Source organism: Dermacentor variabilis, chromosome 4 (assembly GCF_050947875.1).
Source record: "Dermacentor variabilis isolate Ectoservices chromosome 4, ASM5094787v1, whole genome shotgun sequence".
Classification (NCBI taxonomy): domain Eukaryota; kingdom Metazoa; phylum Arthropoda; class Arachnida; order Ixodida; family Ixodidae; genus Dermacentor; species Dermacentor variabilis.
Window position 1 is genome coordinate 117,124,976 of NC_134571.1, and position 26,454 is coordinate 117,151,429.

The 26,454-nt window shown below is 52.0% G+C and overlaps 1 protein-coding gene and 1 long non-coding RNA gene across 2 annotated transcripts in view; both read right to left on the reverse strand.

The window, feature by feature from the left end:
• The window catches only part of LOC142577900 (uncharacterized), an 86,581-nt gene that overhangs the window by 17,953 nt on the left and 42,174 nt on the right, over positions 1-26,454 (reverse strand). The window lies entirely within an intron of this gene.
• On the reverse strand, positions 1,956-10,309 carry LOC142577898 (uncharacterized). The gene is made up of 3 exons (XM_075687329.1): positions 10,018-10,309; positions 3,226-3,388; positions 1,956-2,631 (listed from the first exon to the last, which is right to left on the reverse strand). Exons 1-3 carry the CDS (start codon positions 10,190-10,192, stop codon positions 2,289-2,291), a joined length of 681 nt encoding a protein of 226 aa, XP_075543444.1. The 5' UTR covers positions 10,193-10,309; the 3' UTR covers positions 1,956-2,288.

The window sequence follows — 26,454 nt, forward strand, 5'->3', positions numbered from 1 at the left end:
CAGAGGAATACTATGACAAATGGGATTTTCCAAACACAATAGGGAGTATTGACGGCAAGCATTTTGCGATCAAATGTCCTAACAAGAGCGGCTCAGACTTCTACAATTACAAGGGTTTCTATTCACTAATTATGCTGGCTATAGCAGACGCCAACTATAGATTTTTAATGGTGGACATCGGAGCCCAAGGCCGATATTCAGACGCCTCTTTTTTTAAGAGGAGTCCCCTCCAGGCAGTATTTGAAGAGGGTACTCTGGGGCTGCCTTCAAATATTTCGAAGTGGCCACCTTGTTTGGTTGGCGATGCAGCCTTCCCTTTGCGGACTTACCTGATGCGGCCCTACCCTGGGAGGAAGCTGGATGATAGAAAAAAGGTCTTCAATTACCGCTTGTCGAGGGCACGCAGGTGCATTGAAAATGCTTTCGGCATTCTAGTCTCCCGTTGGCGGGTGTTTCTTGGAACGGTGGAAGGCGCACCAGAGCTCCTCAACAACATGATTCAGGCTGCCGTGTGTTTGCACAATTTTCTTATGGCAGACGCTGCCTACTGCCCTGATGAGTACAGCGACACGCTGTGCGGCGAGACGGTATCTGACGGAGAATGGCGCCGCACTGTCACTGAAATTGGCACAAAGACAGTGCCGTCAAACAACCGCCCCACTTCAGCTGCCATGGCAATGAGGGACGAATTAGCAGACTATTTTATGTCTGCAGAAGGCTCACTGCCGTGGCAGCTGAAGGTTGTCAGGCGATGCTAAAATATCCTGTAAATATGCATGCATAGTTTGTACATGTTCTCTTTATTCCTAGCAGAACACTGTTCGAGTGCTGTGTTTTGTAAGACTGTATTATATGCAATATTTTTTCCCCGCATTTCTCTTATGTTTAGCACTGCCTTACAAGCTGATTTTTTGTAGCTTATTGAATGCTGTTTGTTTATGTATTTTAACTACGTGCACATTTCGCTGGTTTTATACGCATGCAATCCACTGCTTCTTATGTTACCAAGAATTGTATTCTTCATTCTTTTTCTGAGTAATGTTATTTTTTCTTCATTCAGTTGTATTTGTAACACTCTTCTTCAAGCGCGTTATTACTGCAAGCATTTTTGGCTCTTGTGTGTTTTTTCTGTGGTGCTCCCCTTATTAAAGTACCTTGAAATAAACAAATAAAGCGTTTACTTTTTTCGTCTTTCAACTAATCCAATCCCCCTCCCCTACGTTGGGCTGCGAGTATCGTCCCCTGATGTCCGCCTCTTCCCACCTGCAAGCTGCGAGAATGTTTCCATGAAGCCACTGCTCAGTACTGGCTGCCCTGCCAGTACTGAGAAAACTGTCTGCCATGCAGCTGTGTGCCGGTTCGCTTGAAATCCAAACACCATAATTGGGACCCCCATGGCGATCGCACATAAAAGCATGCATCGGTCGTAGCCGGCCAAGTGCCGCCGTTTTCACGGGCATTCTAAGAAGGCGCACGCGCACACCAAACATCAAACCGGCAGGGCGGTGTCGCGTCGCCCAATTTCCGTGACCGAAAAAGTCGACGGGATATTTGGGAAGCGCCCCTACCTTTCCATTTCACGCTCGTCTACTCTTTTGCTCCGAGCGAGCGTGCAGATCTAGTGCCTTTTCTACGGCGAAGCCATTAATCCGTTTTCTTTGCACGCGTGGCTGTTTCCCGCGTCCCCTCTTCGCGGAACCCACATGCGTGCTTCGTTTCCGGTTATTGGCCGATACAGCAGGTGCGAACTCGTCCTGCGCGTTGCTGTAGTCGCCTAAACTGGGCCACAGCAAAGTCAAGTCCCTAATCTAAACCTGACTCCTTCTTACGTAGGATTTGCCAGTAATTTAGTGCAAATTAATTAGCAACAAGCTGTTATTTTGTTATAGCCAATTTTTGAACCACGTGTCTTTCTATACCAAGTGTACATTGCAGTGGTCTGTGAGCACATTGTTTAAAAACATTTACTGCATGCATAGATAACGCAGAGAGCATCACGTAGAAAAAATGATATTTAATGATAAGGTTCAAATGGAGTGCACAAAAAACCAAGAGCAGTTACAGTTACGTACGTAATAACATGATATATTTGTGTGCAACACAAAGGTAAAAATGCAGCAAGTGTAAACAAAAATGCAGATATTCAGATATTCACACACACACACACGGTACTACTTACAGAGAAAAAATATCACAGAATTATCACAAAGTTTAATTAATGCTGATGGTTTGCACATTGTCTTCGTCCTCCATTTGTGCAATTAGTGCCATTATCTGCGCTTTGCATTTCAGTGCCACCTTACGGGGCATCTTGTCCAGGCTGAGGCCGATAGATACTCCAAATGCCTCATTTTCTGACATCTTGCTGTCAAGTCTAGACAACAGCTGCTCTTCAAAGTGGTCATTTTTTTTTTCACTTTCTTGTGCTTCGCTGTAGCCTCGTGTTTACCGGCTACCGACGGTCGTTCTGCCAATGGTGGCGGCGTTGCTGGCATTTGCAGCTCCTGTGGGGATTCCTCGAAACTGTCAACGCCTGAGGGTGATGGCGGCGTACTAGCTATAGATGCCAAGATGGTCTCGGCGGTCTCGCCATCATCACCACAAGTGGCTGGCTCCAGGCTGCATGCCGTTCTGCAGAGAAAAAGCCTACATTGTTGCAAAGGGAAGCAGGTGCACGACTGTCAACTAAAGAAATGCTTCTGTCCCCTTTACATTTGGATTTATAGCTCGCACAGAATGCCGAAGGATTTTTTGGGCCAATAGTATCATATGTAAATTATACTACCGCTCTACTCGCTTTTAAAACAAAGCGGGTTTAAGAAGTCGCGTGCAAGTCATAGACGCCGTCCACACGCGGATAACTCCATTGAGACCGGAAATCTAGTCGAAGTACACAGTGTTCATTTGATATTTCGTGCAAGGATTAAAGGGACAGTTGTATAGTACCCTGAACAGTCTGTGGAGGAAGAAATAAATGGCCGCAGGAGGAGGCAAGCACAACAAACTTCTATATCTTAAGTGAACACACACACAAAATGTTAATGATGAGCACTCGGAAAACGCAAAACGAATCACGATCGCGTAAAGGGCCCAGCAAACTCCGTCTGCTTCACTGCATGACATAATTGTCGTGAGCAACAAAGCAAGTCATCAAAACATAGTCATCTAAGTGAACGCAATACTAAGCAGGTATGAATGTGATCACTTCGAAATTGCATAACTTACTTCCTCGGGCGGCCGCAATGTTTGTAAAAGGCCATGGACTCCGTGAATTCCCAGGCCCGCCGAGACACGTAGCCGCTGCCACTCCTTTTTGTGGCTTCAATGGCTTTCAACTCACGGGTATATCGGTCCCTGAGCCGCTTCCATAATTTCAGGCACTCTTCGACTGAAACAGGTAAAACAAGACAAACAAATAGGCGCTGAGTGTATAGTGTTGGGAACTCAGCGCTGACGCCCGTTGTTGCACCTGGGTCGCAAGCCCCAAGGGTAGCGTTGGCCTGGCGGCCTGGGGCACAACTGGAAGCATCCGAAGGTCCCGGCAAAGCATGAGTCGACTGGTAACAACAAAAGAACTTGTTTATTCTAACATCGCAAAGAGTTGGCGGTCAGGTCGACCGAAGTAGAGAGACGGGAGTGCACGTTACTCAACAGAAGAAATCGGAGCCTCTCTCGGCGTCCGGGGGCAGCTGCTTTTATACTCTCGCAGTTGAGGGCAAGAAAGAACGCCTCTATTGACGCGCACGTGACTGTGCCGCTCGGGCACGTTGGGAGGAGAAGGTGGCGCAGCCGTCGTGCCGGCGCCGCTCGGGCACGTTGGGATGAGAAGGTGGCGCAGCCGTCGTGCCGGCGCCGGTCAGACCCCTCGCTTCACAGTTGGGGGAGCTCCTCTCCCCGGCTGCCGCGCTTCGACAAGCGTGGGCACCAACATGCACATACACACACACACGCACACGAAGACACGTGGCATTGGAACATGCCTGGACGCGCTTGGCGGGGAGGCGTAGCGGCGGCGCCGAACGGGCCAAAATGTCTGCCGCTTTGAACGAAGCCCCAGCGTCCGTTGCATCCGCGCCGGCTATACCGCGCGTCGTAGGCGAAACGTAACAGACCGCCCCGCCGGGGGAAGGAGATCCCGATGGTCAGGGGACTGCATCCGCTGTCCGGAGGGATGTCGCTCGATGATGCTCATAACCGAAGTCGGGCGTCCCTCGACGTTTCTTGAGCGCAGCGCACAGAGAAGGCCTCGTTCTCTCGTTCAGGTTCGCACAGGACACTGCAAAGTGACTTCGGGAGAGTTCACATTTTTGTTCTCGTTCCCGGCAAGCGTTAGAACTACGCTGAAACTCAACCGCTCAGTCAGCAAGCACGGCACAACCCTCACTAAGCCCTGCCAGGCTCTTTCCCCTTTTATACCACTGCCTAGTTCCTTACAGTAGTCTAGCAGCACTCAGAACGCGTCCACAAATTGGAAAATTGCACTAGAAAGCATGTCATCACTTTGAAACACTAAACAAAAGCAATATGTTAAAAATCCTGCCTCAGGAAGAAAAACATCAGTAACAAACAATTTTGAGGCTGATTCCTACGTTAGGGGCTTCGACTTAAGCCATCGGCGTTACCGTTGAGACTCCCCTTTTTGTAACGCACCTCAAAGGAATATTGTTGCAAAGCGAGGCTCCAGCGCAGGAGGCGGCCATTTTTGGGAGAGATGGTCTGCAGCCATTGGAGAGGGCAGTGATCCGTCTCAATGATAAACCTCGAGCCGGCTAGATAGCATGACAATTTCTGAACGGCCCACACGAGACACGCACACTCTTTCTCGGTGGCGCTATACGCCTGCTCACGACTGGTCAGCTTACGACTAGCATACAGGACGGGGTGTTCTACTTCTCCATTTTCCCGTTGGCACAGTACAACGCCCATGCCTCGCTCACTAGCATCGCACTGAACAACGAACCCTTTTGTATAGTCTGGCGATCGTAGCACAGGCTGGCTTGTTAGGGCACTCTTTAGGGCGCTAAAAGCTCTTTCCTTTGTCTCGTCCCAGACGACTGTTTGCGGCTCTGTCTTTCTTAGAGCATCCGTCAGGGGAGCCGCGATATCAGAGTACCTGGGGATGTACCTCTGATAGTAGCCGGCGACACCTAAGAACGACCGAATATCGGTCTTCGTGCGCGGTTGCGGGAAGTCTCGCACAGCGGCCACCTTTATTTCAGAGGGGCGGCGACGACCCCGACCAATCACGTGACCGAGGTAGACAACCTCGGCCTGCGCTAACTGGCACTTGGGAGCCTTGACTGTCAAGCCCGCTTCGCGCAGGCGGGTTAATACTGCCCGCAAGTGTGCCATATGCTCAGACCAGGATGCGGAGAATATCGCTACGTCGTCTAGATACGGTAAAGCGAATTCTTGCTGTCCCCGCAACACTTTATCCATGAGGCTTGAAAAGCAGTATGGCGCGTTCTTCAAACCAAAACTCAACACTTTAGGACGGAATGTTCCCATTGGTGAAATGAACGCCGCATACCTACTAGCCTCTTCTGTAAGTGGAACCTGCCAATAACCCCTGACAAGATCTAGGGTGGAAATAAACTGAGCGCTACTAACTTTCTCAAGGCGCTCCTCGATGTTAGGGATCGGATAAATTTGATCCTTAGTGATGGAATTAAGCCTGCGGTAGTCGACGCAAGGACGAGGTTCCTTGCCCGGTACCTCAACTAAAATCAAAGGGGAGGTATAATCACTCTCACCTGCCTCAATAACACCGAGCAGTAGCATTTTCTTTACCTCAGCCTCCATAATATCGCTCTGGCGGGGTGACACCCGATACGCCTTGGATCGTACTGGCTCTGGGGAGGTAAGTTCTATGTCATGAGTAAGGACAGAAGTCCTACCAGGCCTCTCAGAGAACAGACCTTGAAACTCTTGTAAGAGCTGGTGTAGTTCGGTTTTCTGCTCAGGCGACAGCGGTGCTTTACTGATAAGGTCACTAATGACTTGACCGGTGTCTTCCCTGTTCGTCACTGAGCCTAGTCCCGGAAGCTCGACCGGAAGCTCTTCAGGAACGTTTACCATCATGCACACCACTGCTTCCCTTTGTCTATAAGGTTTGAGCAGATTACAGTGGTAAACTTGCTGTGCTTTCCGCTTTCCTGGCAGACTCACCACGTAGTTAACGTCCGACAGTTTTTGAACAATCCGTGCTGGGCCCTCCCACTGCACGTCGAGTTTGTTGTTTAGCGATGTGCGCAATAGCATGACCTCATCGCCCACCTCAAAACGACGGGCCCTGGCTGTCCGATCATAATAAACCTTGGCCCTCTGCTGGGCCTTTGCCATTGCTTCACCTGACAACAACTGTGCCCTTCTTAAGCGTTCGAGGAGCTTAAGCACGTACTCCACCACGACTGGGTCGTCGCCCCTGCCTTCCCACGATTCTCGAAGCATGCGAAGCGGAGATCGCAGCGAGCGACCGTACACCAGTTCAGCTGGCGAAAACCCCGTAGCCGCATGCGGCGCGGTCCGTAATGCAAACATCACCCCAGGCAGACACAGCTCCCAGTCAGTTTGATGTTCAAAACACAATGCTCTCAACACGCGCTTCATGACGGAGTGGAGCTTCTCAACGGAATTCGACTGTGGGTGGTACACTGAGCTGTGTAGCAGCTTTACCCCACACCTTTCGAGAAAAGTTGTCGTCAAAGCGCTAGTAAACACTGTGCCCTGATCTGATTGAATTTCTGCAGGAAAACCAACTCGCGCAAATATGGACAGTAGTGCATTAACTATCTCAACTGAGCTGAGTTCTTTAAGCGGCACTGCTTCAGGGAACTTTGTCGCTGGGCAGATCACAGTCAAAATGTCTGTACCCCGTGGCTGTTACCGGCAGAGGTCCCACTGTATCAATAACGAGCCGTCTAAAAGGCTCCGTAATGATAGGTACCAACTTCAACGGCGCCCTCGATTTGTCCCCTGGTTTGCCCACCCGCTGACAGGTGTCACATGTCCTCACGAAATGGTCTGCGTCCCGAAAACACCCTGGCCAATAGTACTCTTGCAAGAGACGGTCCTTAGTTTTCTTAACTCCTAGGTGTCCGGACCACGAACCCCCATGCGACAAGCGCAACAGATCGTGACGATAGCATTGAGGCACGATCAGCTGATCGAACTCCACTCCTCTGCGGTCTAGATACTTCCGGTACAGGACTCCACCTCTTTCCACAAAACGCGCATTTTTCCTGGCGATACCTTCCTTGACAATGCAGCGTATGTTTTCTAGGCTGCCATCCTTTTTTTGCTCGGCTATCAAAGCCGACCGGCTGACTTTTAGCAACCTATCAAGTCCGTCTGACGTAGGCGCGATGAGCAAATCTGCAGATAGCTCTTCTAACTTTCCCGCATCGGGATTTTCCTCTCCAGTATCTGGTGCCTTTAACGTTACAGACTCAATTTTATTCAGTTCGGGCGTGCTCTGAATATCGGCTTGCTGCGCCTCTGACCCTTTTTCATTGTTTGATAACGTCGGCCCCGCAACTACCGCCTTTGCAGCGAGCTCCCGAACCTTCGATCTGGTTAAGGCCTGAACGCTAGCCTCACCAAACAAAAGCCCCTTCTCGCGCAGGAGGTGATCGGACCTGTTCGAAAATAGGTACGGGTACTGGGGGGGCAGCATAGATGACACTGCCGCCTCCGTCTCAAGCGCTCCGAAAGGTCCTTCAATAAGCACTTTTGCTACCGGCAGACACACGCTATGAGCTTCCACGGCTTGCTTGATCCATGCGCACTCGCCTGTGAACATATCGGGTTCTACGTAAGAGGGGTGAACTACATCCATTGTAGCTGCGGAATCGCGAAGCACTCGGCACTCTTTCCCGTTCACGAGGAGGTCTCGCATGTAAGGCTCGAGAAGCTTCATGTTCTCGTCAGTGCTGCATAATGACAAAAACACAACTTTTGGTTTTGTTTCCGGACACTGCGCCGAAAAGTGACCCGGCTTCTGGCACGTATAACACACGCGCGCTTGCCTCATCTCGAACCGCTTTCTGCGTTCGGCTTCGGCTGCCGCCGTCTCCTTACGTTTGGTCGGACTGCTTTCACTCGCATCCGCACTACGTGTGTCCCCCTTTAATCTCATGGGCGTGAACTTCGGCCTCTCAAACTTGGAGCCAAATTCACCCTTTTGACCGTCCTTAGCTCCGCGAGCCCGACGCGTCACAAACTCCTCGGCTAGCTCGGCGGCTTTAGCCACTGTACTAACGTCTGGCCTATCCAAGACCCAGTACCGCACGTTCTCAGGTAACCGACTATAAAACTGTTCTAGCCCGAAACACTGCAGAACTTTCTCGTGGTCACCAAACGCTTTCTCTTCTTTGAGCCACTCCTGCATGTTTGACATAAGCCTGTAGGCAAACTCTGTATATGACTCACTTTTGCCTTTCTCATTTTCCCGAAACTTCCGACGGAACGCCTCCGCTGACAGCCTGTACTTCTTTAGCAGACTCGATTTCACTTTGTCGAAATCCTCTGCCTCCTCTCTATTCAAGCGAGCGACTACGTCGGCCGCCTCGCCGGGTAACAAAGTGAGCAAGCGCTGTGGCCACGTTTCCCGAGAGAACCCCTGCTTCTCGCACGTTCGCTCGAAGTTAACCAGGAACAAACCAATGTCCTCTCCAAGCTTAAACGGCCGCATCAGGTCAGTCATTTTGAACAATACGCGTTCTCCTGCACCGTGTGCCTGACTTCCATTACGAGCGCGTTCCATCTCTACCTCGAGACGCTTCATTTCCAAAGCGTGGTCGCGCTCTTCTTTTTCTCGCTCTTTCTGTTCTTTACGTTCGCGCTCCTGTCTTTTTGCAGTCTCCCTCTCCTCAATGGTCTCAAGGCATTCCGACAGCTCGTCATCCTCAGCTTCTAACTCAAGAATAGCCCTCAGCAGTTCTGGTTTTCTGAGTTTGTCCGAGACATCCAGACCCAACTCTCTTGCAAGCTCCAGCAATTTCGGTTTGCGCAACGACTTCAAATCCATGGCTGCTCTGAATGCTGCTTTCTCTACTGCCTATTATTGTCTTGCCGCAATCTAACCCGGCAGCAACGACAACCACAATTACCAGCTCTGTTTCTGACACTAACAAAAGCCTGGCAAAGCTCAGAAGAAGAAAGTCCCGCACTCACCAAACCTCGCAGCCAAGAATTCAGCGCAGTCGTTCCGCTGCAGGCAACCAGTCATCACACAGGGCTCGTTGCACTGCTCCCGGATCGTCGTTGAGCTGCTCAGCATACAGTCAACCGCATATCTTCGCTGCTGGCCTCCGTTGTCGTGATCTCACCGCTGGCAGACAGTTGTTGGGAACTCAGCGCTGACGCCCGTTGTTGCACCTGGGTCGCAAGCCCCAAGGGTAGCGTTGGCCTGGCGGCCTGGGGCACAACTGGAAGCATCCGAAGGTCCCGGCAAAGCATGAGTCGACTGGTAACAACAAAACAACTTGTTTATTCTAACATCGCAAAGAGTTGGCGGTCAGGTCGACCGAAGTAGAGAGACGGGAGTGCACGTTACTCAGCAGAAGAAATTGGAGCCTCTCTCGGCGTCCGGGGGCAGCTGCTTTTATACTCTCGCAGTTGAGGGCAAGAAAGAACGCCTCTATTGAAGCGCACGTGACTGTGCCACTCGGGCACGTTGGGAGGAGAAGGTGGCGCAGCCGTCGTGCCGGCGCCGGTCAGACCCCTCGCTTCACAGTTGGGGGAGCTCCTCTCCCCGGCTGCCGCGCTTCGACAAGCGTGGGCACCAACATGCACATACACACACACACGCACACGAAGACACGTGGCATTGGAACATGCCAGGACGCGCTTGGCGGGGAGGCGTAGCGGCGGCGCCGAACGGGCCAAAATGTCTGCCGCTTTGAACGAAGCCCCAGCGTCCGTTGCATCCGCGCCGGCTATACCGCGCGTCGTAGGCGAAACGTTATAATAGCATGTCCGGAGACGTATACACACACGTGCGAAGCATTTACGCACCTGTCAAGAGGCCGGAGTACACGCGTATCTGCTCCCACGCGTTGTTTTTCCGCTCTGCATCCCGGTAATCCATCCTTTTCGTGTCGTAGACGCACGGGTGTTGCTGGACGGCGTCCAGAAACCTTTCAATTTCGGAGCCGCACAGGTCGGGCACGCTGTCTTGGGAAGAGGCCATCTCGTTCTGGCTCAGCCCGGCGAGGTAGAGAGTCTCCACCTCGACGAGAGAGGGCGCTAGGCGCTAACTTGCTCGGCGCGGTCGGCGCGAAATGCAGTCGGTTGCATTCGGCGCCGGACGACGTCCGAGCGCGCTGTATGCCGCCGGTCGCGTCGGCGCCGGATGCCGCCGGACTGTAGAGGGTCGTATTTTCGCCAACGTAACGTCGCCATGACGCGCGCGCGCGCGCGCGCGTTACGTCGGAGTGTATTGGCGCCTTTAAAGTGTACCCCCAGTTGTGGACAACAAGAAGAGGTCAGAAGAACGAGTCTTCCGCGCTGGGGTTAGTCGCCCGCATCGTAAACATCTTCATCGTTGTGTTTAGTTCAACAAAAACTGTTTTTACCAAATGGACCATGAGGAAGTGGTTACTTCAACCACGTTCGTGGAGATGCTGCCTACAGCATTTCGCCGCGGTGTCGATTTAAGCGAAGCTTTCTGTGCTGTTTGATTCAGTTGACGATAAATAGCGGTTATGTTGACGGCGAATGTTTAATTTCTTCAACGTTTAGTTCAATACAAAAGTGGCGAGTTCATGTTACACGTTACCTCGCGAGCGCCACTGCTAAGTGTTTGCGCATCGCACAGAACACACAGGGGGAGGGGTTTGATTCAAGGTTGTTGTGCGCCATACTTTATAACATTTGAGAGGGTTGAGCATATTCATTGCGCCACATTGCACATCGCGTCGTGGCATAAATATTAAGTTATAATTGAAATATGGGCCTGTGCGTGCAAAAACTACAATCGGTGTCGGTGGCACGCCGTAGAGACGGAGTTCGGATTAGTTTTGACAGCTTAGTGTTCTTAAACGTGTTCCTTAACTATATAAGTGCACGAGCGTTCTTATATTTATTTATTTTGCACACGTCGAAAGGCGACATTCACGTTGGGGCGCGCGACCATAACCAATGCCATAGCCACCAAGCTGAATGAATTCTGGGGTTTTACGAGCCAAAAGCACGATTTGATTGTAAGGCACGCTGTACTCTGGGAGGCCGGATTAATTTTGACTACCTGCAGGGGATCGTTGACGTGGCCCCCATTTAACACATGCATTTTTGCATTTCGCCCCCATCGAAATGCGGCCGCGCCGTGGTCCGAAAAGCTACCGAGGCTGGCACATAAGTGTTCGTTGGATGCGTGACCGCTTTCGTAGCCTAACCTAGACCCTACGGTGCGCTTTTTACTGCGGCTCTGCCAGGGAGGGGCCATTTCGCATGGCTGCCATTGGCCGTTTCCGAGCAGACCACGGAGGAAGGAAACTCAGGAGAGTCCCTGACGTCACTCTTTGCGAAGCTAAAGTGAAGCCGGAAGTTGGCGTTGCTCATGGCGTTGCTCAGCCTATCGGGCCAGCCCTCCTCTCTTGTTTACATTTCTCTCGAAACCACGCCGCGCTGCGCGCAACCGTGGTGCTCGGACGCGCGCGCTCCGCAGCAATACTAAACAATCGTTAGCACGTTAGCATGATTCCGCCAAAGAGGGCAATATTTCCCGCGGTATTCCTTCGTCCGTTGCCATTGCCGTGGCGCGGTACATTGCGTACAGCGTTGCATGCTCGTTCATTTCACGAACTTTTGTCACTTGTGTCCCACCTGGCCGCAGCAAAATCCGGGAGAGCACGGTACAGCTAACGCAGCGCAACAGAACACGGAGACCAAGGCGAACATGCCCGCACAGCGCCTTTGCCACGGTGCGAAACCTACGGAGCAACACGTGTGAGCGCACAGAACCGAAACAAAGCCGCCATTGTGGCCCGAAAGGCGTGGCCGCCTCGGCAAAGAAATAAAAATTCAGCAAAGAAGAGGAGAACCTACTACGTCATTTCCTCCGCACTTTTCTCCTAGCGCGCAGAGAGGCAGAGAGGGTAGGGCCTCTCCTTAGTTTCCTTCCTCCATGGAGCGGACGCTCTTTCGACGCTAGCGCCAAGATCCCCTTCAGTTACGGCCCTAACCAATGGGCGACGCAGAAACAAAATGGCGGAGCGCACGATTGTTTACGTTGTCATGGAAACAGGGATAGCAGCCGCGCGGCGGCTTCTCTCTCAAACGTTTTTCTTTTCTTTTTGTTTTGGTAGTGACTACAGTGACGGGGCCCGGCACTTTAACAGCTGTACTACAGTGACGGGGCCCGGCACTTTAACATCTGTACTACAGTGACGGGGCCCGGCACTATAACATCTGTACTACAGTGACGGGGCCCGGCGCTTTAACAAATGCCCTGCATCTGACGGGGCCCGTCTCCACTTTAACGTCGACACTGTAGGGACGACAATGGCCGCACTTCTTTCAAACAGCATTCTATGCAAACAACTTCGAGCACTTCACGGCAGGCAGTGAACCTTATTAAGGTCCTAAGGAGCGACTCCGAAACCCTCTTATGAGGGAGGGGCCGCCGCGAGCCGCTCCCACGTTGGGGCGGGCAGGCCGTGCCTGACCGCCTCCTCCCACTCTTCCGTGGTGAGATGATCGTGGTCTCGTGACGAGGGACACCGCCAGAGCATGTGTGGTAATGTGCAGAATGGACCTCCGCAATCCGGACACGAGCCCCGCACGGACGCGGCGTTAGGTTGCCCCTGTGATCCACCACGGCCGCTGCGAACCGGTCGGACGAACCGTATTGGGCGACGTCGACGAACGCGACCGATCGTGGATCGTCGGCGACGGACCCGAGAAGTGCGGCCGCCCGGGCCCGGCGTCTGCCTACATAGCGTTGCGGGTGCACGTTGCGCGGGAACGGCGAGACCGTGACGGCCTCCCGCGACCACGCGTCGAGCGCGCACCGCCTTTCCATGACGGGTTAAAGTCCAGCGCCTCCAGGATCCGCCTCCACGCAGGCGAGGAAGCGAGCCTGACAACCTGGACTAACTTCTGTGACTCAACCTCATGGAAGGTGTTGTGGACCCCCAGCTGCATGAGCTTCGTGGTGCTGGCGTCTATGGGGATGCCGAGCACTTCACGGACCGCGATATTTTATTGCAGTACTGTCCACACTATATTTCGCATCCGGACCCAACCACTAGCTTGAGGTTATAGGGTCCAACAATCTTTTGCGTATGCACTGTAACACCTATGATGATTATAATAAAGAAAGTTCACTGTAATGGAATGGGAACGATAAAAAACACATTAAAAAAGGCACGGCACATGTTCCTGCTTGTGTAACGCCAGACAATGAATATTCTACTGAATTAAGAAAAAGAATCAGCGGGTAATTGCTCGCTTAGAAAACCGATAAACATGCCGTTCGATGAAATTTGAGAAATAATGATATTGAAGCTTCCAAGACTTTAGAAGAAAAGAAAAAGAAAATTAAGACTGAATCATCGCGACGGAACATCACAAGTCGCCGTAGGCGTCGAAGACCCTAGCTATAACGAAATTATTTTTGAACAGCTCCGATAGTGTCCATGCAACAATGGTTGCTTGCGTACTGTCAAATGCTCATATGCTGCGGCATAAAGCTCAGGCACGGTGCGAAAACGTGCTCGGAGCGAAAGCGAAACATCGTGCGAGGACATGCATGCAGACGCGAAGTCGGTCACCGCGAACCCGCGCGATCGCTGCATTGCAGCTTCATTCTGTTATGCTACATTTAAGAACATACTTCACATAGTTTTCTCGGCGATTGCTTACGTTTCACGCAAAGCGGTTCGGGGGAATCGATCGCGGCGACCGCGCGCAGTGTCCCAGCTTACTGTACGTAGTAGGCAGATAGCGTCTGTAAACCATTCTGTGCTTTCTGTTTGTCCAACATTATTATTTTAAAGGTAAAATACTGCCATTTCGAGAGTACTTGCACAATTGTTCAGGAGAGCTGCCGCGTAGTATGTTTATTTAGCGCCGACGCATGTGAGGCGCTTCCGACAGATGGCGACTCCGTAAGTCGTCCTCGCCCCCAATACCGACATCGTGACGGCCCCGTCGCTGCAGTGCTGTTGTTAAAGCGACGGGCCCCGTCACCGTAGTGTGGATGTTAATGTACCGGGCCCCGTCACCGTAGTGCAGATGTTAAAGTGCCGGGCCCCGTCACTGTAGTCACTACCTTTTGTTTTTGTTATGCTGGCCCGCTCCGCTCACTTCCACCCTTTCCTCCACGCCGCGCGCGCCGCTTACTTTTATTTTTTGTTTTTACCTGTACGCGGCGCTCTTTTTTTTCGTTGGGCGATGCGTTGGCATGGGCGATGCGTTGGGCGATGCGTTGGCACGCACGCAGTCTTGACCATACTTATATTATACCAGCATGTGCCGGGACATAAAAAAATTCCACTTCCAACACAACAGATGTTTAGTCTCGCTTTATTGACTTCGTTTCCGAAAACAGATTTTTCTTATAACGTGGTGTGATACACGCTCAAAAAATGAGCAAAAGTGAAAGGTGCATGACATATACAAGAGTACTAAACACAAAAGTTCACCAGACGGTGAAATAACAAAAGAAAGCGTTAGAAAACGCGAAGGCCGTTTCATGTACACACACATAAAAAAAACAAAGATTTTTATATACCGTCCTCGAGACCGAAATTTAGACGAGCTTCTGATATATGCATGAAGATATTGCACAAAACTGGAAGACACGTATGACATAGTCATGACAACCATAAGAAGGGAAAGCTCACTGGTAATGGCAAAAACAATGATACGCAAAGTACCTAAAAATAGAATAAAATGCTAACGTTGTTTCATTGAGAGCCATACCAAAAGAAAGAGCTTACTTATAAATCTGCACGAAAGTATATGAAATGCGTGACATGTTCATTACTGCTGAACAAATTGAAAAAAACATGGCAGAAAGAAATAACATTATACTAAAAACTGAAACACACATTATCACATTATTTTGCACTTGGCCACAACATGAGTAATGGTGGCAAGGGGAACAGAAGGTAGTCGGCTTTTGCAGCAGAACATAGAAAACATTCGCAGAAAGGCTTATTCCTCAATCAAAGACCAGGTAAAATAAGCCAACAACACGACTTTTCTTTCGACCCGTATGCAATGCATAGCAATAAAATTACTTCACTTAAGGCACTAAAGTCGTACCTACGAGGCTCTCCTTTGTATAATAAACACGAACTGCAATAATCTGCATGTAGGACACTTGCAATGCTCATGCTTTCCAGAAGAAGAAGAAAAAAAAAGCGTATCATGCCTACGCATGAAGGTTGTTCGCGCGGTTTTTCCATTGGCGGTTACTGAGATAGTACAAAAACACTAACAGTAATTTTTCAGCTGTTAGTACGTTTGTAGAACGCGATACACGGAAAAAGCACTGAGGGCGGTATGGAAAGCTGGTCAAGTTACTGAAGTTGCTGAATGAGACTTGGCATGGAAAAACACAAGTCATAGACCAGGTAACGATGAGAAGGAACATCTATTTGTCAGCTTTCTCTACCGGGAAGAGGCAAGTGTAGCACAATCAAGGCGCATCGACGTCCGGAGCCTCATGGAGCACACAAATGGACAGGGCTGTGTTCGTGTACATGCGCCTTCTGATGTCCTTGGGTCTGAGCTCTCACCTGTTGTCTTTAGGCACCCGGAGCAAGCTTTCAGGGCTTGTTCTTGAGGTATCGGCAACCTCAGCCACCTGGATCGGCGCGAGTGCGTGCGACGATCTACGAGGCCATGCACGGGAAGCGGATTTTTGCGTTCGCCCAACACAGAGATGGCGCAAATTACCTCTGCCACCGAAACCGGGGAGTGTTCCCCCACTGGCTCTGCTTCTTCACATCCTACATAAGTTGTCCGCTCCACATATTTGCATGGTGATTATTTTTCACAAATAGCAGTAACATACCGTACCGTAGTTTGAACTGAAATTTATCCAGTTTCCCCGCAACCGATGTCCAATAGTAGCGTTTCGTTTCCTTATCACGTCAGCTTTTTCCGATCCGCTCTCCACCCATATGGTATGGGAACCGTGAGCGAAAAGCGGTCAAGGCTGTGATTCACTCGTTTAGCGACAGCGTCGTTTCTAACTATTCTCCTCTGCAGCATTCTATCTCGCGTCGCTGTCGACTTTCACGATAGCAGAAAGGTAAGCGCCGCCAATCATTTCAATGCTTTTGCGGGAGGATCGCGGATAATTACAGCTGTCAAGCGGCTATTGTGCCGACGCTGAGGGCACATCTGCACACTCGACGAAGTGAAAAGATACAAACGAGTTTCTCGCGTCGCCTTTCCTCTCTGCCGCACTCCTGTCATGTATACGCATGCTGTGAACCCGCCTCCGCCCCCCCCCCTATGCCTTGACGTTGTGTGCCATACAGAAGCAGCAGAAGAGGGAAAATAGAAGGAAGGGGCAAAGAAAGCTTGTCTTTAAAGAAATGCTGCCGACGCATCCATCATTTGGAGATGTGTGGCGACGTTAATGCGATTAGCCATCTATGTTGAGGTGGGCGTGTGAGTGGTGATATAGTGTGTTATATGTCATGGAGATTATCACGAAGAGCTGTGCATAATCAATGGCAAGTACCCAGAAATACGAATTGGCGTGTCGGCAATTGGCGTGTCGACTTATCTGCCGGCAGGCGGACAACGACGGGGATCTGTTGCAAATGATCGTGGAGTGCGCCAATGCCGCTACCATCCGCTCTACTGTCTCAGAGGGCAAATCAGTTCGGATATTCGCCATTTAGAACTGCGAGCTGCTCGGCGTCGTGTGGAGCACAAGGCCTGGCGCACCATGCTTCCGGTACTATGGACGGCCTACGGCCGCGTGGATGCTGTCTGCCGCCGCCACGCCCGACGACGCCAAAGCTGGGAGAGCCTCTGCTCCACCATCAGTCGCAATCCAGATGGTGCTCGAGCTTAACGCCTGCTGAGGTCACTAATGGATGCTCCAAGTGCTCAACGCCAGTTCTTAACCGTGGCTGTCCTCATGGGCATGAGCGAGCGGGCCCTGGTCGAGCGCCTAGCCGACCGGTTTGCTGAGAGGTCCCCAGTCCCATAGATCCTGCCCTCGACAGTCACCAGAAGACGCTGTCCCCCTCCCTGCCACCATCCAGAGTGGGTGGCAGCACAGATCTCCGCCCTGTGCAGCGAGCCTCTCCGCATACACGAGCTCGAGTCGGCGCTGGCTCTCACACGACGACGGAGTGCTCTAGGAGCCGATGGCATAACCTGCCAGAAGCTGCGTAACCTTGCAGAGCCGCAACGGGTACGACTCCTGGAGCAGTTCAACTTCTCCTGGAGCACTGGGGTCCTGCCCAAAAGCTGGCTGATGGCTGTGATGGTGCCTTAGCTGAAGCGACGGAAGCCTGCGACTTCGCTCTCCTCCTACAGGACAGTCTCCCTTACCTCTGCAGCATGCATGGTGATGGAGAATATGGCCCTATCACGGCTCGAATGGATAGCTGCCCAGCTGAAGTACTTTGCAGAACAGCAATCCGGCTTCAGGCACAAGCACTGTGGTGGCCACCCTGGAGGATGCCAGGGGCAGTGGATACGTTGCCGTGCTGCTGCTCCTGTACGTCCAGAGTGCCTTTGACAGGCTGATGAACGAGGTGATCGAGGCTGCACAGGACTGCTTGGGCGTCACGGGATGTCTTTGGGGCTCCATGTCTGCCTTCCTGGTGGGCGGGAGCTTTCGTGTGCGGGTAGGCAAGGTGCTCAGCGATGCCAGAGACATCACCTCCGTTGTCCCGCAGGGATCGATGCTGAGCCCTTTCCTCTTCAACCTGGCTATGGCAGGACACGCAGCAGCACTACCGGCTGACAGCCGCTACCCAATCTGCTGCGCTATCGACACAGATGACGTGGCGCTGTGGGTACCAGGACCCAGAAGAAGCATCCCTTCCATCCGGGGCTCACTACAGAGGGCATTAGAAGCGGTCATCTCCTTCTCCGCTTCCCCGGCAAAGACATAGGCACTACTTGTACACTCGCTGGCCTCCCCACGTCACTACGTGAAACAGCTGCGCTTTGCGAACACCACCGCCCCATGGAAGCGGGAGGTCACCTATTCTATTTGGGCCTAACCATTGATCATAGGCTCTCCTGGATTCCTGCTGCCAAGACTGTCACCTCCAAAGTCCGAAGAGTCCAAGGAGCAGTGAGCAAGATGCAGCAGCGTGACCGGGGCTGCACCGCCAAGTGGGTGTTGCGGATGAACCAAGCTGGGGCCTTATCCATCCTGCGATATGCCCTGTCACTGGTTCTACTATCTCCATCCAGGAAGCAACAGCTCGAGAGACTGCACAGGAGTGCAGTAAGGAGCATCCTCGGTCTCCCCAAGCACTCCCGCATTGCTGCCACACTGGCTGAGGCTGGGGAATGGCCATTGTCGCTTCACATGCTCTAGCGTACCCTTGGGCGCATTGACCGTCTGCACCATGCTCCAGATGGTGGGGCTCTGTTCTCCCGACTGCGGAGTCTGCCGGTATCTCGCATGGGGGGCCTTTGTCAGCTCTACGAGGAGCTGATTGTGCAGCGACCAGCGCCCATGGTCACATCTCCGCCACACGAGCAACCTCCAAAGGTGCACCTATTCCTGAATGGAGCATCAAAGCGCCGCACGCCAGCAACAGCACTACAACAGGCTCCCACTGGCAAACTCTTGGAAGAACTGGACGGCAGGCTGCTGGTGTTCATCGATGGCTCCGTGCTCTCCGATGGCTCCGCAGCGGCGGCCTGTACCATCCCATCTGAGGTCAGGAGCAGGCAGTGCCGACTACCTTTTCGCGCGAGCTCCACATCAGCTGAGCTGGCGGAACTACACCTGGCTGCAGACCTCCTGGCTGAGGACCCCCCGACAAAACCAGGGCTGGTGCTAAGTGACTCGCGACCGGCCCCAGGCACTCTCCGATCACCATCGCCACGGAGTCACTGAGACCCTCTTGAGAGCGAAAATCTCGACCCTCTCTGCAGTGGGCGTAGCCATTTCCTTCCACTGGCTGCCTTCCCACGTAGGGATCGCCGGAAACGAGGACCGTTCCACCGTTCCACTCACCAGAGCAGTCGCAGCATAGGACTTCTGCAGACAGTGACTAAAACAGCTGCTCACTTCCAGCCATCCGGATAACAGGGTAGCTACCAACCGAGCCCCAAAACTCCTCCCTGAGAACGGTCTCTCGCGACGGGACCGTTCCACACTCCTGCGTCTGCGCACGGGCTCCGTGTGGACGGCGGCCAGACTTCATGCCAAGGGCGCATCGCCTCGCCGGCCTGCAGAAGGTGCGGTGACGCCGAGACCCTCGAGCACCTACTCCGCACCTGTCTGGCATTAGCCCAGGAGCGCGCTCAAGTCTCTGCCTCCTACCGACGGTACGGACTCCCGGCTACCTCAGAAACACGCCTGCTCTTCCCGGCCCGCTACCACCTTGCAGCACTGGCAAGCCTGCTTGAATATGTGTACACAAACGTGCTCCTACACCGCCACTAGACTTCGACCTCCCATGGGCCTCTGCCTCGCTCACCGGCCATCGCCCCTGGACGATGCTGACGTATTCTGCCCGAAACCTACACTCCCATTCCCCCTCTATCCCCCCGTCTTTCATCCCCCGCTCCCATCCCCAATACGCTGCGCCGTGCTCCCATATGGGCTGCAGAATTAAGTGTACTTTTCCTCTTCCATGAATCACGAAGAAGATTTGTGTATCTGCGTCCATGTGGAGTGCGCGTCAGTTTTGCGTTTCGTGGATCGTGAGTCAGTATTAATGGCTTCTCCGGGGCAGAATGTCGTTCCTGGAAGCCATGAAGCACTCAATGACTACTGGGTGAGTAGGCCCGAATGCGCTGTTGTGCAAACTGTGCGGCCTATAAAGGCATGCACGCTGTGTTGCCTTTGCCTAGAGGGATGCCTTGGAGTTTGTTGTCGCTCATTTCTGCACTTGGGGCTCTCTTCTTGTGTACTTTTTAAACATTACTTAGGCATCTGGCATTTTCAAGAAGTATTCGAGCGCAGCCGAACACCTCTAAGGCCAGAACTGAACTATAAGAGCAGTTTCCTTCTTTCTAACTGCTTACATTTCAGTTCAGGACCGCCGGTAGAGGGCGCACGAACACCGCGTCAAGCTTAACCTTCGCTGAGCATGTATCAACAATTACTCAAACTTCACATGCGCGGCTTAAGAGGGTTGAAGCTTGTGCAATTCAACTGGGTAGGCATTCTGACTCATTTTGAGCGCGAGAACGATGACGCTGTAGCTATGGTGCTGTCGGTTCGACGGCCGATTGCGCGGGGTTCGGTCGAACGATGGTCGGCACGCTGTTTGGTCGGTGCCGTCGATAAGAAAGCCCGTCGCATTACGACAACTCACGCTCGTCGGTTACGTCGTATATGGTTGCGTCGTTGTCAACCTGGTAGGATGCTTTGGGTGACGCACTGCGCTGAACAGTCGGTCAATCATTGGCGTGAGCGTCTTGTCGGTCTCGTATCGACTCGGTGTTATTACCGCGCCCTAAACGAGTACGTGAAGTCAGGCACGCGCTGCCACCATGACAAAGTGAGGGCCCACGCTGCAAGAAGACTTCGTCAGCAACGTGATGGTTTTAAGTGTTGCTTAAGCGTAACGCACGGGTCTTTTGTTAAATTTACTAGCCATCAATGAATGGCGGGAACTAAATGGCTCACGGTGCCATTTAGTCTTTATGTCATTCTGTGCATTCTTCCGATCAGCAACACCGAAAAGGGCACGAAAGTGGTCTTTGACGGAACCGTCGTATTCTTTGAATATTGCGCGCCACCATAAACAAACAAAAGCGGACCGCACGACAGCTAGAGAAACCTCCCGAATGACTGTAACTTGGACGGCATAGAAAACAAGAAAGTGTAGTTTTTAAATATATCACTTGCACATCATTGTTAGCTTTGAAGTGTTAGCAGGGTTCTTGGTCTCAAGGACAAACGTCACTTGAAATGTCGTAAATCACACTGAATCACCGGAGCAGCAAAATTTTCATCATTGCCGTAGCGTGCTTGCAAGCACAGCCATCTCTGCTTCCGATACGCCGACTGGCAAAGGTAAAAGAAACACCCCTGAAATTGTGCTTCAGGGAAATGTCTTGCGCGGGCTGCAGTGGCAGCTGCCTCGAAGTGGCAGTATGTGACCTCACTTGCCATGTTGACCACCAATGCTAGCAAGAACGAAGAAGAGTCTTAAAATGCCGCATATCACACCATTTTACGTTACATCTTATCACTGGCACACTTCCTCTGTTTGGTGCGAAGCAGGGTATACATCGGGGAGACCACGGCACCATGACACGTGACATGCAAGGCGTATACGTGGTAAAACACTGACGGCGTCACCTTACAACTCATCTGCACGAACCAGGCATGAATTCGCGGCGGAGAGGCGCTCAAAATTTTTCATGGTGCCGAAGACCAGAATGCAGTCAAGGTCTCGAGGCTCGCTGTCATACGAAAAGTAATCTTCCTTCCCTTGCAAGATGTGAGGAGCAGCAAGCTCCAACAGCGGCTGCGCTAAATCACATTTCCCGACTAATGCGCTTCGCCTTGAACTCTGGAACAACGGCATCTTCTCGCGATTTTGGAAGAACGTAGGGATTCCGGCGCTTTTTTCTTTGTTTTCGGATGGTCCGTTTTAATGTGCTTGGCGACGGCACCTGAGAAGCCTATGTTCGCTGACAGAGGCAGCTGCGTCAAGCAAACTGCGGTGTGGCGGCTCCCACCTCATTAAATTTAATTAAAGAACTTCTCTATCTCTCTTCGCTGATCTTGACAGACAAAGAGTTAGAGATTCTTGAAAGTGATGGATATCTGTAATATATTTTCGTGCGTTATTATTGGCTGCGATGCTGGCAAAGCCTGAGAAAACTTTTTCAAAGCAAACCAAGTCAGTCGTAAGTAGATGTGTCCTGTATTATAGAATAAGAGGCGGAGACTTTCCACTTATGCAAAAACGGCAGACGTCCTTTTACTTCGAGCGCATCAAGAAGACTCCTTTATTTTGACTAGGGGGTGCGGGAAAGGAGGGTGAGTAGAGAGAAAGGGAAAGTAACTATACACTGTGCCAAACAGGTTTTCTTGCCCTCTTTTTGCTCCCTGCACGTGCAAGCGACTCGCTCCTAACCTGAAGGGCACCACCGCACCGCCTGTTGTTCGTGGAACGCGCTCGCCAGGCATTCGCACGCATTTCGAGGGGTGATAAGTGTCCGGCGCTTCCGTCACAGCGACCTTATGCAGTGCCGTTTTAGGTGGGGCAGTCCTCCTCGCCACATCGTCGGCGGCCCCCAGCGCGGGGATGCTTTGGCTCCAGAATGGAGTATAAACAACATCCTGTGTTCATCTTGTTCGTGTGTTGCACCGCTTCGGTTGTGCCAGGAGTGTCATACCAGGGAATCTACAACAGCTGTCCGTTCTATGCACACCAACCGCTTTTTCGTAGCTGCTGAACACTTAATATATTATAGAGAATCGTGTGCAATGCGTCGAGCCTGCCTCTGTCGATCACTGCTGCTCATAGCATTTGAACTAAAACGATGAACAGAGAGAGAAAAAAAAACTCAGTGCCCTTCCACTCTGTGAAGAAGGATGACCAGCGAAGCTGTGTATGTTGGCCCCTTAATGGCGAACTGCACCTACGCCGCCGGTCAGCCCGGCATTGCGCTATCTTCACGATCGGCCCACGTATCGAGAGTGCTTAACACCTGCTTAACCTCCACCGCGGGTCGGCCCGGCATTGCACTATCTTCGGGATCAGCCCACGTATGGGGAGTGCTTAACGCCTGCTTCACTACCACCGCGGGTCGCCCGGTGCACTATCTCCGGCATTGGCCCACGTATGGGGAATTTTTTGCTTACAACGAAAGGAAAATTTTTTTGGACGGTAGAGGTACACAGCTTTGCTGTAAAACGCAGATCCCACACACTGTGGGAATCGATGTAAGCGAAGCTTTGTGTGCTGTTTGCGTTCATTAAAGTAGTGTTCGGCGGGATATTGACGCCACACGACAGTCGTGTTTGTCCATGTAGTGCGGAGAACACAGGGGAGACGCGTCATTCATTCACTCACTTCTTTACTCAAGAGAGCCTAAGTGAGCAATGCTTTCTTAAGATGCATGTTCTTTAACTGCTACGAGCGCGGAGGGGTATGGTTAATCACCCGTTTCCTGACTGTGCCAGTGGTACAGAGTCCCTGCCTCCTCTCTACCTCTCCCTACCTACTCCCTTTACTGTCGTTGCTGTGGCGCCTGGGCATCGATGTAAGCACGGCAGATCCTGCAATGCTTTTGCGGGGAATCACGCCTATTTCAAGCGTCCATAGGGCATTGCCGCGTCCCCCAAGGCACGTTAAATAACATGGTAGCCTCGCTTTGCCGAAACATCGTTGACATCGCCTGTTATAGCGTCTCCGGTACCCTGTTAGGAATGACCTGCCGAGGTGGCAACATGCAAAGTTTGCCAGCCAGGTGCGACAGCCAGAATGCCGAGACGCGATCGCGAAGCAGGCTTTGTTACTGAACCCGCCAGCCGACCTGGTCTGCCGTGAGCGGGGAGTTCTCGAGGAAAGGTAATTGACGGCACTCCCCACGCGCCTTTCAAGACGCAAGACAATGGAGAACCGGCGGCCATGCGGCGGGGGTCAGCTTTTGGGAAGAGGCGCCTCCTTTGGTCAAGAGGTAAGCCCCGAGTTCTGCCAAGCCCGTCTGGCCTCGGTGGGGGTAAAGCCCCTCCATACGCTCCTGACAGTGGAGTTTCCCGGCGACGGCCGCGCCACCTGTAGCTTCGAAAGCGCAACTCTGGTACTGATCAAACTTCAGTCGACGGCGCAGTGGCGCACGTGTTGTTATGACCGCGTGTGATTTGAAACTTCTGAACCACGTGCGTCACCGTCCTGCGGGTAAACGTCATACCGCTGCTTTACGATGGCAAATGTGCAATACATCTAAAACAGCCCAGGAAGAAAAGCGTGGGGACGGCGGTACTGCTGCGTCAAAGGCTGTAACGGCTGTGCAGGGCTGCCTGCTCTCCGACTCCAGATTTCCTGGCCTGCCGTGGTTTTGTGCTCGCGCTTCCTTCCTGGAGGATCGCACTAGAAAGTATTGTAGTCAGTAGACTGAAGTTTTTGTTCAAGAAAGAGTCTTGCCGGGCAGCCGACTTACATATTTTTGCAAATTGTCCATATCCTTTAGAGCTATTTGTTTTGCAATATTTGCTCAGCACTTCATGCTGTATGGCTCTGCTTGGGTTCAGGTTGCCGGATACGGTCACCCGAGTCTTGGCGGCAGGAGTGGCCCAAGCTTGGTCGTGCCGGTGCCTCGGCAGTTGTAAACAAAGTACTGCGGTTGCTTGTCTAACAGCAGTCTAATAAAAATTTTCTGCAAGTTGTTTACAAGAGCCTTTTAGTAATTTTAAAAGATATGGCGCCTATCATCCCTGGCCAATGAGGCTTTGTAAGCGTGTCAAAACAGCATCACGGAAGGACACGTTTTGTCTACGGCACGGGTCTACGGTAACTCAAATGGTTGGATAAGAACACCTACGGTTTATTTTGTAGCAATTGCTACGAACGGGTGCATGTCTGATTTTCCCTTCTTTAATTACTTATCTCCACCTTGCGAGTTTCCGCAGAACTATTACGTCAAACTCTTGCCTTTGCTTCGTGTTGTCGACGAATTCGACTTCACCCTGCCGTCTGCGAGCCGCCTGGTTAGCTCAGATGGTAGAGCGGTGCCCCGGAAAGGCGGTGGTCCCGGGTTCGAGTCTCGGACCAGGACCAATTTTTCTTCAACTTTGAGGCTTTTTTTTCGAGCAGCCCGTTTAGGTTTCCTTTGTAGCACGAACGGGTGGATGTCTGATTTTCCATTATTTACCTACGCCTAACGCTTAATAAGCTCAGCCATGCCTGCACACTCAATTGAGCTGCTTGATCAAAGCATAATATGATAGTTGAGTGTACTCAGGCTACAGATACGCTGCAGTTGTGTTTGCCTTAGTGGAAGTGACACTTCTCATGATTCAGTTCTCATGCGATGACAAATAAAAAAATTGGGCCCCTCGGTTAACCCCCTTTTTTCTTGTTTACTTCGCCAGCACAGTCACACCGGCGACTTATTTCACGCTGTGAATGTGCCCGGCCGCGTAGAACTTTTCCCCTCTACGACGAATGGCAGGGCGTATCCGACCGGCTAATAGTAAGATTGGTCTGAAAACACACAGCAAAACTTGCGCCATTTGCTCGTTTCAAAACAAGCATGAACAAGCGATCACGTTGGCAGATCCGCGTGGGCAGCGTGAGTAGCGCGGTCCGTCAGTGTCAGTTTTGACGGAAGGTGCCGCAAGAGGCGCTGACCTACCCTCCTCCTCCATGCTCCTCTCCCACTCATCCCTTAGCTTCCGGCGTCAAGCGGAATTTACGTATCTGCAGCTTCCCGCTCCGAGTGGAAGTGACGCTATGTTATTTTTTTTTTTTTGCGTTGTTTACTTTCGCGTCGATGGAGATGCTTTGATTGCACCAGCTGCGGTTCAAACTGTGAATGCGATTCCATCCAAGAACCACCGCCCATTGTAATCAGCGATCTGATCGTGTTCGCTGATTCGCGTCAACCTGCGACGGGTTGTGCCACGAGAGACAACGTACAGTGAAATGTAGTGCCTGGGCGCTTGGAGAGCACTGCCGTTTTTCGTGCATTTGGAAAACAGCGACCGCGAACTACTACTTCAGCGGAATACAACAGCTTGTGCCCTCTGCATTCTTCTCGTGGTGACTGCCACAGCTCTGCTAAGCACGTGGGCGTCTCACCATCGTCTAACAGCAGTCAAAGTGGTAATTCCCGCAGCGCAGCTCCAGGAAGCGGAAACGCCGGAACCGGAAATTTTGAAACCGGAAATGTCGGAACCGGATTTGGTGTGAGGGGAAAATGCGGCGCACAACAAAGGTTGTCGCTACTTAACAAAGCGGCTGTGGCGCATGCTAAGCTCCTCCCCATAATCCGGGCACCGTGGATCAGTTTCTGTGTTAATCCTGCTTAGGAAACCTCGCGAGCGATATGGCCTCGTCTGAAGCATCCTAAGCGCGATCGCTTGAGATCTACATAGTTGTGGGTGCGGAGGCGAGAAGCGCCTACGTTCCTCTTTATAGTGGGACATGATCTCATGGAAGGTTAGTAATGGGTCGCTGCGGCCGATCTCCTCCGGATCCAATGAAGCCCCATCGCCGTCGCGGTGCGTGAGTTCTCGCGCACTCGCGGTGATCAATCTCATTGGGGGCGGCCCGGCAGCACGTCGTCGCCCATGTGAGCGGGGAACCACGTAAAGTA